General features: G+C 34.9%; 1 protein-coding gene across 1 annotated transcript in view; it reads left to right on the top strand.

The window, feature by feature from the left end:
* Positions 1-13,775, top strand: part of LOC108734026 (protein dachsous) — a 411,826-nt gene that overhangs the window by 343,166 nt on the left and 54,885 nt on the right. Inside the window, exons 3-4 of the mRNA XM_018465413.1 lie at positions 5,113-5,293; positions 8,847-9,332. Of these exons, the coding sequence (XP_018320915.1) occupies positions 5,113-5,293; positions 8,847-9,332 (667 nt within the window). The remainder of the gene's footprint in view (positions 1-5,112; positions 5,294-8,846; positions 9,333-13,775) is intronic.

Raw genomic sequence — 13,775 nt, 5'->3', positions numbered from 1 at the left:
GTTGGTCTGTGTTCTGTCGGAGCTGCCTGCAACGCGCTGATGAGATCCAAAAAGATCGAAATCGCGATCCGCGTCTGGCAGTTTCGACAGAATACAGACCACTTCGAATTATTTTAATTCATAAATACTTAACGGAAAGAAATAAAAATGACAAATTGACAAATCCGCCCAAGGTACGGGTTTAAATAGTTCAAAAGTAGTTAAACAGTATGCGTAGTTCTATTTCACAGTTTGATGGGTATATATTATTATAACCCGTGTATCCCGTCTACTACAGGATTTAATCGATTGCAAGGTAATGGAGTAGAACGAATCAGGTTGAATTATTTAGTGCGAAGCGTTAACAGTTTGATCAACAAATCCCGGTAAATAGATAGTTTGTCTGTGGAATGGTTGGTAAGTACGCATTTACCAACGAGCTCACGGTACCACCTATAGTCACTACCGATGGGATGCAATGGGTGTAATGTATATATACATATGTATGTATGTGTAAACGGCGGTAACAAATGGTCCTTGGTCGACACGCCATAGTTAGGTGGTGTTATTAAGGATTTATAGACTTTGTAAATTACGCGGGGTCATTTGTTCTTGCGTCCGTCGCGTCCGTCGCGTCGTCGTCGTCGGCGCTGTCGCCGTGGATTTATTTCTATGGGCGTTCGCCAACTACGATCTTACACCAACAAAATCCATACTTCCAACTCTACCGCGTACGGATTTTCTGACACTCGATACTTTCGATTAGTTATGGACCGTGCACGGACGAGACGACTTTTAAATATCGACCTTTAGGGCATCGCAAACAACGATGTCACCTTTTTTCTCCTCTTGACAAAGCCGACTCGATTTCTTTTGGCTAAATAAACATTGCCGTCTTGGATTACTTACGTGGTGGTGTTTGCCGTTTCAAGAAAAAGTTTGTAAACTTTACGATCTATTTACGCGTAGAGCTTTATGCTTTCCTCGTGTTCAAGAGCTTTCGGGAAATACGAGAGACAAAAGAGTAGATGCGGTTTGAATCCAAAACTTGTAAAAGCTATTGATTAAGTAAATTATTGTTAATACGTTGACTCCCTCTAACATATTTTAAGATGTAGAAAACATTTCTAGCCATGATACCTTTAAGACGAAGTACTAGTCAATTTTCATAATTAGGGAAGTTTAGGTTCCAAACACTTTTTTCCCTAAATTACTAAATGAAATGAGGGAATTACGTTCTATAAAAGCTTATCATTTAATTCATTATCCTCATAATCATCATAAGATTGTTAGTACTAAGTTTGGTTGGACACGCACCTCGACTCTTTTCTATCCTGAACTAATCTTCTCATTTCCCATCTGTTTTTGGTTCTAATATGTCTCTAACTAGGCTTTCATGCCTGAGAAGGTGTCTTATTAACCTATCTGTCCACTTCCTATTGACTTCCATGGAGTCCTCTGTTGTCCTATTCTTTCTAATACCTCTTCATTTCTAACCTTTTCTATCCACGGTATCCTCATAGTTCACAATCCAATTTCTAAAGTAACCGTTCGCGAGCAAAGAAGTGACTTCTTTTCCTCTGTTTTTTATCTCATATCCTCTATTTTATATCTCATTTGATTAATGTCAATTTATTTATTTAGAAATGACTTTCTTGAAAATGGCATAATTTGTCTCATAGAACATTTTTGAATTACTAATAGTTAAACAATACGAGGGTCAACATTCTTTATTTTAACGTCAAGTTTTAAATTTCTATGTTACAAGTTTTCCGGTACAGACACACAAATTTGCTTACAAAAGTTTGTGTTTTAAATTAAATACGAAATTTTAAAATGTATCAGTCTCAATTTATGTTATATATTTTTTTAATAACAATTTCTTCTACAAAACGAATAATCTATGTATTTTCAAGTGAAGAAGTAATTGAGGTGTGACGTGTGACTGACCAGCTATACCGAAACAGTTCACAAACGATTTTGTAAATGCATAGGTAGATAAGGTATCGACCCAATTTGGACATTAACTTATTGTATATCGTTTCATTAACCTTTTGTACTACTTTGTTTTAAACAAACAGCTATAATCATCCTACATTGATATTGTTATCTTTAGCTTTGTATAATTAGTTACTTTATTCCATTTTACGAATAAAACCAATTCAATTACCTACAACTTGATATCTTCATACGAATATGGTCACTTGTATAGGCTGATGTTTAAGAAAAGAATTAATTGCTTCACAATAAATCGACTTTATCGCATTAATGCCTGTTTGTTACATCTGTTTAGCAGTGCAGGCGGTGAATTATTATTACATTTCTCATTTCTCAATCAGAGTTAAATGTAATATTCTTGCTTTAATTAATAGTTAGTCAGATCGGATGATCACCGCTACCCAGTTTTAATATTAATAATGTTTAATATCATCATAAACCGATCACCATATTTTCCAAAGTGCCCATAAAGTCCACTCCTTTCCGATAAGAATACCATGCTCATTGCGAATATTTTTATTGTTTTAGTTTATTTTTTCCTTGTTATGAATTCTCTAGAAAACGGCAACTATATTTAAAAAAATACAACCTGTAATTATACAACACGCTAATGAAGTGAAACTTTGAAGTGAAACATTAGACAATACAAACCGGCCGGTACCGCCCCAACCGTTATGTCCCTGCATTTTAAGTCTGTAATATCTTCGAAAATATTCATTTAAATTACATGCTGTAAAGGGCCATATTAATCTATATTAAATGCACAAAGTATTTAAAAGTACTTAATTAGATAAGGATTAATGCTGTATTGCTTAAAATCGCTTCGTAAGTAAGCCATTAATTCTCGTAAAGATAAAGGATAAAAAATGGTTATTGATGGTTATCTCTAAGAGATAGACATATACCATCGCGGATTTTTTTGTAGATCTTTTTAAGGTGTACAATACTGCAGTATATTATTTTGATCTATCTCGTAGGGTTCAGCCAGCGTTTGCAATGTAAGCGCAAAAAAATGTGTTTATTTACGACATCACATTACAAACCTCTAAAATTATCAGTGTTTCTCTACTATATTATGCATGTATTATACATATAAACCTTCCTCTTGAATTACTCTATCTACTAAAAAAAAAACGCATTAAAATCCGTTGCGTAATATTAAAGATCTAAGCATACATATTGACGGACAGCAGTGGAAATGCGTTGCATGATTTCGTTACATAGCAACTCGCATGAAACGAACTTACTCTAACGTGCGTAAACAAGTTTCACTTCAAAATACGTTTTCCAATTTACATTCTTGGCTAACGTTGTGTACCTTTCCCCTTCTTCCTGTCAAAAAAGTTATAATTACCCTGAAATTGGTCTGGTAACGACGTTCAGCGTCCTTCTCTCACATCGTAGCATGTTTACCTCAGCATTCATCATCCTTGTTGTTGAAAAAGGAAAAGAGAAAGAGTAGGACTAATGACGATCCACCTTCCCTCCCGTCCTTATTCTCATACTCTGTCTCTCGTTCTCGCTCGCTTCGACTCGTTGTATCTTCGTCCTGATTCTCATCATCATCTCACCTTGCCGAAGCCTGTAATCAGTCATGTCCGGAAGAACACCTATGGACGCGTTCGTTTCGAGACTTTGATGTATTGTTTGTGTGAAGAACACGGGACAAAAACGGACGAGATTTGTTCTCCGAACTTGTCATGTTTGGTATATTTTACACCCAAAAGTTTTCATCGCACTGCCACGGAGTGGCGACGATTGCGCCTCTCACAACAACCGAAAATATACATGTACGCGCATACAAAAACGTACACTTGACCGAGGCTTAAAGGACCAGAGCTTGCTTGATCGATTATCTCTAGGCAGTTAAAATCCCTTAATGTGACCCCGAAGAAAGTAATCGAGTAGTTTCACGAATTCTTTCAAATGTAATAAGCGGACTATAAGGAATTCGCTACGAAAAATAAATAATCAACTAGGCACATGAGTGAACAAACACTTTTAATATGGGTAGGGTATTTCAAAAAAAAAAATTGTTTTGGTTTTGTTTTTTGATAAGTTTTTGTTTACATCTCTTTAATTTATGCAGCTATTCATACTACATAATAGTAATACTACATTTGTTTCATTTCACGAAGCGAATAAAAGTTGAACTTTCACCCCAAATCACTACATAGTATAAAACAAAGTCGCTTCCCGCTGACTGTCCCTATGTATGCTTAGATCTTTAAAACTACGCAACGGATTTTGATGCGGTTTCTTTTAAATAGATAGAGTGATTCAAGAGGAAGGTTTATATGTATAATACATGCATAATATAGTAGAGAAACACCTATAATTTTAGAGGTTTCTAATGTGATGTCGTAAATAAACACATTTTTTGCGCTTACATTGCAAACGTTGGCTCAACCCTACGGAATAGATTAAAATAATGTACTACAGTATTGTACATCTTAAAAAGGCCTACAAAAAAGTCAGCGATGGTATATGTCTATCTCATAGGGATAACCCACAATAACCATTTTTTATCCTTTACTTTTTATGAGAAATAATGGCTTATTTACGAAGAGATTTTAAGCAATACAGCATTAATTATAATTAAGTACCTTAAATACATTTCGCAGTTAATGTAGATCAATATGGCCCTTTACATCATGTAATTTAAATGAATATTTTCAAAGATATTACAGATTTAAAATGCAGGGACAAAGCGGTTGTGGTGGTACCGGCCGGGAGGCCGGTTTGTATTGTCTAATGACAAAAAAGCTGTGAATGTTGTATATAAAGGCATTCTGTAGTATATTTACTATGTTGAGGGGGTGTCTTTTAAAGATTTCCCTCCTCGAGAATAATCTAAACAAAAAAAATATATATTTAGTATCAGCATTGCACCCTTGCGAAGCTGGGACGGGTCGCTAGTTAATGATAAATCATACAGATATCTTACTGTAAAAAAAGTACAGTCCCTTTTTATGAGAGTGAAAAATAAGTGCATACTATTTTCAATTTTCTATTATCGTGACGCCAATTTCCTCATATAAATTATGTATATTATTACCCACTTATATATCTTCAGCATTATTACATATTTATTGTTTTACAGCCGTAATTTTTAACAATTACCTTTTGTTTCAGGTTTCCGCTACTGATCCGGACTGCGGTATTAATGCTATGGTTAATTACACATTTGGGGATGGTTTCGGGAAACTAAAGCAGTTCGAGATTCGTCCGACAACTGGTGAAGTTTGCATTACTTCTGAATTGGATTATGAGACCAGAAATGTTTATGAGTTTCCAATTATTGCAACTGATAGAGGTAAGTAACTTTATCGTATTATAATATATATATGTATATATAAGTCCCTACTGCGTCAACTGTCAACACTTAAACAACCTAAGACGCTAACATAAGAAATAAAGGTTTGGTGTTAAAATAAATAATAAATACAATTAGGAGGTACTTAATTAAGTTCATTTACATCGTTATTTAAGGAGAAACGTAACCTTCTTTTAATATAATATCCAGAAGTTCCTCTAAATACTCTAAATACTGAGAATGCGCTGGAGACTTCGATGATACGTCAGAACAGTAACCTAAATGAGTAAGTTTTAAAAATGTATAATCGGTCAATAATTAACGAATGCAAACAATGCAGTACATAATACTGATTCTTTAGTTAATGTTTAATATGTTTAATAGTTTACAGTTACCAAAAATTTAGTTTTTTTTTAATCTTCAAACACAAGTCGTTTACCTCCACCAAATTTCAACAAGAATATGTAATTTTTTCAAACAGTTTAATTACTGTTGTTGCATCGTATGACAAAATATTAATAATGTTATCTAAAGGGTGTACAGTTTGTGCGAAAAAGTTCTTAATTCTAGCGATTTCGACAATTTGGACCGGAATTTTTAAAAATAAAATCCCAGAAGAAATAAATTTACTATTAGGTATTTTAGTTGACATTACAAATTTAATTATCATAATTAAGCAACATGAAATAAATTTTCAAATGTCAAAATTGAGATTATTACAAACTAAGTAGTTTACAATCGAAAATTGTAATTTTTGCATTGTCATAAAATTTAGTTTTCTTCGTGTACCACCAAATCATCGATTTCCTTAAAGAACTCTAAATTATGTGCCATATCATTCGTATTCTCCACTTAAACAGTAAACACTAAAAGGCAAATTTATTATAAAATAGAAAAAAGTTATACATACGTAATTTTAAAATTATTCAATTAGTGATGAATTATAATTTCAAATTAAAACAAAGAATTGAATAAATCTTTTTACAACGTGCAGTACGATTTTCGTTTTTGGGTCAAGAATTTACGTATTTCAAGCCGATACATATTCCTATTTACATACACACAAGTTAGAAGCTTTTGACAGAGGGGCATACACCGTTTCCAAAACGGTAGGGCTCCGTTGAACTTTTCGAATAAAACTATTTAGAATGGGAGTGAAATCGTAGCTAGTGACTCCAGTGGTTTTGTTTCAGTCTATTAACGGATAACTCAAATTTCCGGTTAGATCCATAGACATACCTGACAACTACAAACCTTCGGGGATCCAAACATCTTTTATTCGCTTTTCTGTCTAATGTTCTCGGTTAAAACAACCTACGAATCTGGAATCGTCTGGACATATGATTCCAATGACCTTGACAATTTATCATATTTGTTGAAATTGTTACGGTATTCGGAATAGTGACAAGCGTAGTAGATGTGTTTATGTAAACACGATCGGTGTGATCTATTGCAGCTTTATTCATGCCATTACCGTGAAATACTGCCGTAAAGAATACCCACATCCGAATGGAGTCCTAGAAGATAACAAATCCATCCGAATACGACGCTCACGATATCGTGCGCGCTTGTTCCCGCGAAATAATACGAGAAAAAAAAAACGAATAAAACAAAATAAACAAAAAACGATTCGAAGACCAATGTTGATGTCGTGATTTTCACTTTTGTTTCTCGCTGCTCGCACTTCACCTTCGTCTTATAGGTTTCCAGGATGCGGGTGGAATCCTGTGATGGAAGCATACTAACTCGCTCTTACTACATTTTCAACCTAAAGACATCTTAAGAACAATTTCAGTTCCAGACCAGTCATTTATCGAAACTATTAGACGTCAGTCGCGATTTCGAATTTATTATATCTCATCAGTACGCAATAGGCAGTTTCGATAAATTACAGGTCAAATTGAAGGAGTCATTTAAAAAGCAATATCTAGTTAAGGCAGTTATTGGTATCTACTTTCTTTAAGCTCTATCAGCTTCAGATCCTGACCCGAATTTACTAGATCATCTATTATGACTCTAATCAGGGACTCAGCAGCAACATCATTTTTACGGCATGCCCTGTTAGGACTGACCTGACCCTAGTGTAGATACCTTGTTTCAACCCTTTATCAGTATGTCGTATTTATTAGTCTGGTCTAACTCAAATTGTGGTACCTTATTGGAACCCTTTTATGGCATGCCCAAATGTTTTAAGGCGGTACATTTTTGATCCGGCCCACATTAGATAACTTTATTAAAATCACATTGTGTAACTCAATCAGGTTCACACACTTAACTAGTAGATAGCTGCATTTTTAAACTTTCTTAAATTCTTCATGACCCTAATTTTATTTTAATTAACAACTAAATATAAAATTCAATTTTATTACTTCATTCTTCTGGTGATTTTTTGTTGTCACATAGGCACTACAGGTACTATTTTCCATTTTTAAATTTTATTTGTTTGACTAAGTTTAATATATATATATATATATACATTGTGAAAGAAAAATTCTAAATATCCATTCGTGGATTCTCAGCAAGAGACAATCTTCCGTAAGTTCCGTTATTTTCACACATAACCGCTCGCTGAGAGAACAGGAATCATCATTGTATGTATATACCTTTACAAAGTTGCTTGCACAACTAGTTTACCATAAAATGCAAGAGATGCATGGCGAGTGTCTCATACCTTTACTAAAACATTGCTCAAATGCATGTAGAACTTTTTGTCGACGTTATTTCAAGAGAATTTTCTTAAAAATTATTATTTGATACAAAACACGATTTTGTAAGTTATATACATTCCTAAGATAGATACCATAGCCTGTCTTTTAATTACGGTTATTATCAGGGCCGTAGCGATGAACTCGGGGTCCCGGTGCGGTATTTCGCAAGGGGCCCTTCTTAAAATTGATGATCAGAAAAATGTCATTAAAAAAAATGTTTTAATTTCACGTACAATGGGTCAAGAGAAATTGAATGGATTAGCAATTCTGTCAATTGAAAATGAGCGAGCCCGAAAAATAAATTTCGATCAAACTATTGATGATTTTGCTGCTATCAAATCGAGAAAAAAAACGTTTTAGAAATAAGAGCAGGCACTTGATGTTTGTGCAATGAATTCTATAGTGATGTTTCGGGTGATATAGATTTATGGTCAGCAATTAGTAATTTTTTATGGTAGCAATGATAATTATATCAACGGATTTAAGGAAACCATGAATGTAGAGGTATTCGCGATTTCGAGATGTATGCATTCCATGTAACTACGTACCTTATCAAATATATGGAGTATTGTGACAAAAATTGATACAGAAAAAAGTAAAATAAAAAATTATGATGTTCATTTCGTAGTTTGACTCAGCTCATCTCTTACAGCACAGTTTTTTTTAGAAGTCATTTTTTGAAAACAGAAAACTGCTAAGGGGCCCCTCGACTGCGGGGGCCCCGGTGTGCCGCACCGCTTGAACCGGCCTCGCTACGGACCTGGTTATTATAACAATTATTAGCCAATAACAGCTTATTTTTTTTCAAAAAAAACCTTCCTACATTCGTTTTATTTCTTTTTCAGGAGGTCTCAGTACAACAGCAATGGTAAAAATTCAAATAACCGACGTTAATGATAACTTTCCGGTCTTCTACCCTCGAGAATACAACGTTTCTCTCCGCGAGGGCGGTGTATCTTCATCAGCGACGACACCTGTTGTAGTGGTGGCCGCGACTGATGCAGATTCCGGTCGTTTCGGCACCGTCAACTACAGAATAGTTGCCGGAAATGATGCTGGTCTTTTTCGGATTGATCGCAATACCGGTGAAATTTTTGTTAGCAGACCAAATATGCTGTTAAGAAGGAGTCAGCCTTATCATCATCTCAACATTTCAGCCAGCGATGGAGGTAATTTGAAGTCCGAAAACGACGCTGAGGTTTTTATAAGTGTCACCGACTCAGCTCAAAGGCCACCCATATTCGAAAAACCGCGATACACGTTTTCGATACAAGAGGATGTCAAAGAAAATACCATCGTGGGAGTTGTTAAAGCTGCTCTTATGGATTCTGGTAAGTCTCTATTAAACTACTGTTAGTTACTTGCTTTCCTATCAAGAATTGTTTTCTTGTTGTGCCATCAAATAAAATGATTCGAAGTGGTCTGTATTCTGTCGAAACTGCCAGACCCGGATCGCGATTTCGATCTTTTTGGATCTCAACAGCTCCGACAGAACACAGATCAACTTTTACCTGCTGTCTTAACAGCGCGTTTTAGAAAATACCACAAATGGCGCGGTAAACGCCATCTGTAGTACAATGCTGCATTTTAGGATTACGTATGCTCCAACAAGGTCCATTTAAATATATGGATATCTACTTGCTGTAGTATTTTCTTATGCCATCAAATATGTTTAAAACAAATTTGTGAACTTGAGCGTAAGAATGAATTTCGGCTCCGGTGGTTGGAGCTTTTAATTTTTTTTTGGTTTTTTATCCGGTGGCTGTAATTTTCTTTAATTAAGAAATACAATTTTTTACGAGCGCGCCATTAATCACCATCAACTTTTCCTTACCTACGTTTGGTTGTGTATACAGACATTATGACGATAAAAATGTTACAATTTTTAAGCCAGATCGTAAAAATAACCACCGAACTTGTAATTACTGCCGAATCCTGGCATTAAATTGCTGATTAGGTGTAGTAAACATGATGAAGAAATTTAAGGTGCTCGTATTCCGTAAATGTACAGTACACGGCAAATGTCTCCAGCAGCTGAAAAATTGTTTTTTGTCATGTTAGCGCGGAAAGCTCGTTTTGCATGCTACGAAATAGGGAAGAAATGGCCTCTTTTCAGCCGTGTTTTAGTCGGGAGGAAATGAAATTAGTCTATGGTTTATGTTTATGGGCATGCGCAGAAATCAGTTGTTCAATAACAGTGTCTTTCTAACCTCTAAATCATTTACTCTTATTTTACCAATTATCAATTTAATGACGACCTTTCCGCACAAACATGACAAAAAATAGTATACGTACCTCGGGAAGAAACAGGGTTATCTCAGACTGCCTTCGGCTGTTAATTGCCACCCGAACTGAAGGCGAGGGTAGCAAACATGCAGTCTGAAATGACCCTGTTTCTTTCCTCGATACGTAATGTACTATTCTTCCATATCTACACTGTACTATTTCTAAAATATCAAATGATTGTAAAGTTTCAGTTTAGTGAGAAATTAGCAATTAACTAAAGTTAACTAAACACTGCAAATGATTTTTGCGTGCTTTTTCAGAATTGAGAATAAACGAGAAGGGCCAATCGTTTTCCCTTAACAATATATATATTTTGTGAAGGTGAAATCAGCGAAATTTAGGTATAGGAATTATGTTTTCTTAATAAGGCAATGAAAGGAGCGCGATGACTGTACTTAAGACCTCTTTTATTGCGATTTCAGCAATTTACAATCAAATCAACATAAACAATAACGACAAGTTTCAATCGTAATTTAAGAAAGTTTATGCCATCTTTGTGGGGAACTCCCGTTGCGCTGACGGCTCATTCAAGAATCCGCGCCGCCGTCGCGGCGGATATAAATTATAAAATCGTATAAAATTATTTTTAGTTGACTGTATACAGTTAAAGTTGAAGTTTGTATATTAACGCGCTTGTAGCACGAAGTAGGATATTGCTGTTTATGTCGTATTCCAATTACTAACGTGTTGCTTGTTCAGAAGCCGTTGCGGATTGCCACTATTCGCAATTTATAACGGATTCACCACATAATTGGCCTGGTTGAAGATTTTATTCGATACTTTGCCATTTTCGTAATAAAAATCCTTTCAATTACCTTTAAGGTAAATAAAACAGTAGGTTTTTTATTCAAATGAATTTAATTAATTCCTAAAATAGGATGAAACATTTTCATTCATTACAAATGGTCAGTTATAGTACATTGTGAACTAAATGAAAAAACTAGTTCGCGTACAACAGGTTTGTATGCTCTTAAAACGAGCTGTAGCTTCCTAATAGCAGACAAATGCAAAAAATAGTCTACTTCGTTTAAAATAACGCCCGATTGACATGTGTCAGGCTAAACGTATTGTAAAAGCGCCAAAGAACACATCTTGCCGCACCGTGTGGGAGAACCTTTACACGTCGCGCGGTTTTTTAGAACGATTAATAACGAATTATACCAGGGTATGTCAATTGAAATTTACAATTACTAACTTCGAACGTGCCTAAATTAACAATCATTCTTAAAACAGTGTTCTCAAATGTAATTTAAGTATTACAAAATATAGAATTTCTGCAGATGGTGTTGTCTAGAACACTGCTTAGTAGTTAAATTAGCAGATGTTCTCTTGGAACTGTCTACGGCGTGCTAATGAGATTTATAAAGATGGAAGTCGAGTCTTTAGAGGACCGCGTGAGGGGGGGGGATCGTAAGGTGATAAAATTTTGAGCGTCATAGGTAAAGAGCCTCGTTTTCTTGAGACAATTTTTTGTAATTTAAAAGAATTTGAGTCAGTGTTGCCACCTTGAGGGACTTTTGACATCCTCTGTGGGCAAAGGGATACTAGTTTCGTTTATTGACAAATTTTGTATGTTGAATGTTGATTGAAAGCAGAAACAGGAGTTAAGAGGGGTCGATATAGACCTAGGTTGAGTTACTGTTCATAGATAGTTAAGGATGTGGGATGCTCTAGTTTTAGGGAAATGTGAAGATTAGCTCAGGATTAGACAGAGTGGAGGTGCAAGTCCAACCAGTCTTAGGACTGACGACCTTATGCTGATGATGATTGATTAGCATTTTGCAAAGCGTAATCTTAAGATGATAATCTTAATAGTAATATAACATTCTACTACTTTTGTAAATCATTACAGAGTTAGAAACAAGCAGAAAATCTCATACTGAATAAGCATTTTTAATTTAATAGAACATTCTTAAACGTATATTTACAGTTGATTTAAAGTATATTTTTTGCTACTTTGAAGTAGTCGCCGTTTTGCAGAACAAATTGAGAAGTTTATATTGCAAAAAAATACACTCTTGAAGTGGTATCCGTATTTAAATATTTAGTTATTAACCTGATTTCTCATTCACATAATTATCATATATGCCATAACAATATAACGTTATTCAAGCAGCAGGTCGTGGTTAAGAAAGGTTTTATAAAAGTCGAAATGAAGCTACACCAAAGTGGTTTAGTAGTTTTAATAAAAGATAACGGTTTTGGAGTAAAATACAAAAAGGCGTTCCTCAAGGCTCTGCTCAAGGACGAACACGTCTCCCATCCTTCGTGTTCTGATGTACTGATCATGCCAATTCTATTTAAAACAACGTAAGAATGAAAAGAAACGGAAAAACGCATACAAACCTGAAGGAATATACGGCACTTGTTCTAGTAGTGGTAGTAGTAGTAGTAGTAGTATAACGTGTGCTATTGTCGGAACATTTTATGTGTTCGTTTCTTTCTAACTCGCTCGTGGCAGTTACAATGGCAGTCAATCAAGATGTCAGCCGCTAAACGGTAAAACAGACATTTACGACTACCATAAAATATTCCTATGCTAATTCGACATGCACATTTAGTCTTTTCGCTACCCCTGCTCGCGAAAAGCCGATCGGACTGCGCTAAATTAAATGTTGAAATTATTAAAGTCACGCGCTACTGCTTCTTGTCTTCTTCAGCTCGTATTACTTTGAACTCGTACATCGTGTAGGTACTGCTGATGGTGTCTAGAAGAAGAAATAATTTTCATTTCCTTTCGTTCTTGTATGAATGCCAAAGGCATCCAATACATATACACAATAATTATCATTATTGATTGCTCTATTAAAAGAAATTGCCGTCAAATTAACAAACATCACAAGTTGTATGTATATTTTATAAAAAACAAACGATGAATTATGAATAAGTAACATTCTTATGATTGTATTCGATTTTTGCATCTTAAATTAAGATGATCAATAAATCGAAAATGACATATCGATTACATAAAAGTACAGAAGCTCGGACGGCATCGTGGTAACCCTGTTCAAAGTTGCTGATTTTCCTTTTCTGATTTTTCGATGCATAAGCATTGAGGTAAAAAAGGATAGCAAAATCATTATAATAGACAGTAATATTCATAATTTGAGCAGTAACCATTAACAGTGACTTGTTGCTTTACTTCTTTTAATCTCCGACTATGGATGACACTGTGCTTCTTGTTCAGCAAAAATGAAATTAACAAAAAGTATAATTCCAGTTTTCGGGTATCGACCCTATTCAAGATCCTGATACCAAAACACTTTTAATATGTTTCATTTTCAAGATGCTTGCACATTTTCTGGGAAATCATTGTCAACAAACTTAGTATCTGGCAAGGGGGGGTGGGGTTGAGAACCCTTATGTACTACAATGTCTTAAATCTATAAAAATCAATAATAGCAAATTTGTATTTTTCTTGAATGTAGAATACTGTCTTCTTAAAAATTGTATATGTGCTTTACCGTGTAGAAAACCACAAACCTGAA

This window comes from Agrilus planipennis, unplaced genomic scaffold (assembly GCF_000699045.2).
Source record: "Agrilus planipennis isolate EAB-ADULT unplaced genomic scaffold, Apla_2.0 scaffold1, whole genome shotgun sequence".
Classification (NCBI taxonomy): Eukaryota; Metazoa; Arthropoda; class Insecta; order Coleoptera; family Buprestidae; genus Agrilus; species Agrilus planipennis.
The sequence above is the reverse complement of the archived record's forward strand: the minus strand, read 5'-3'. Positions and strand labels throughout refer to the sequence as shown.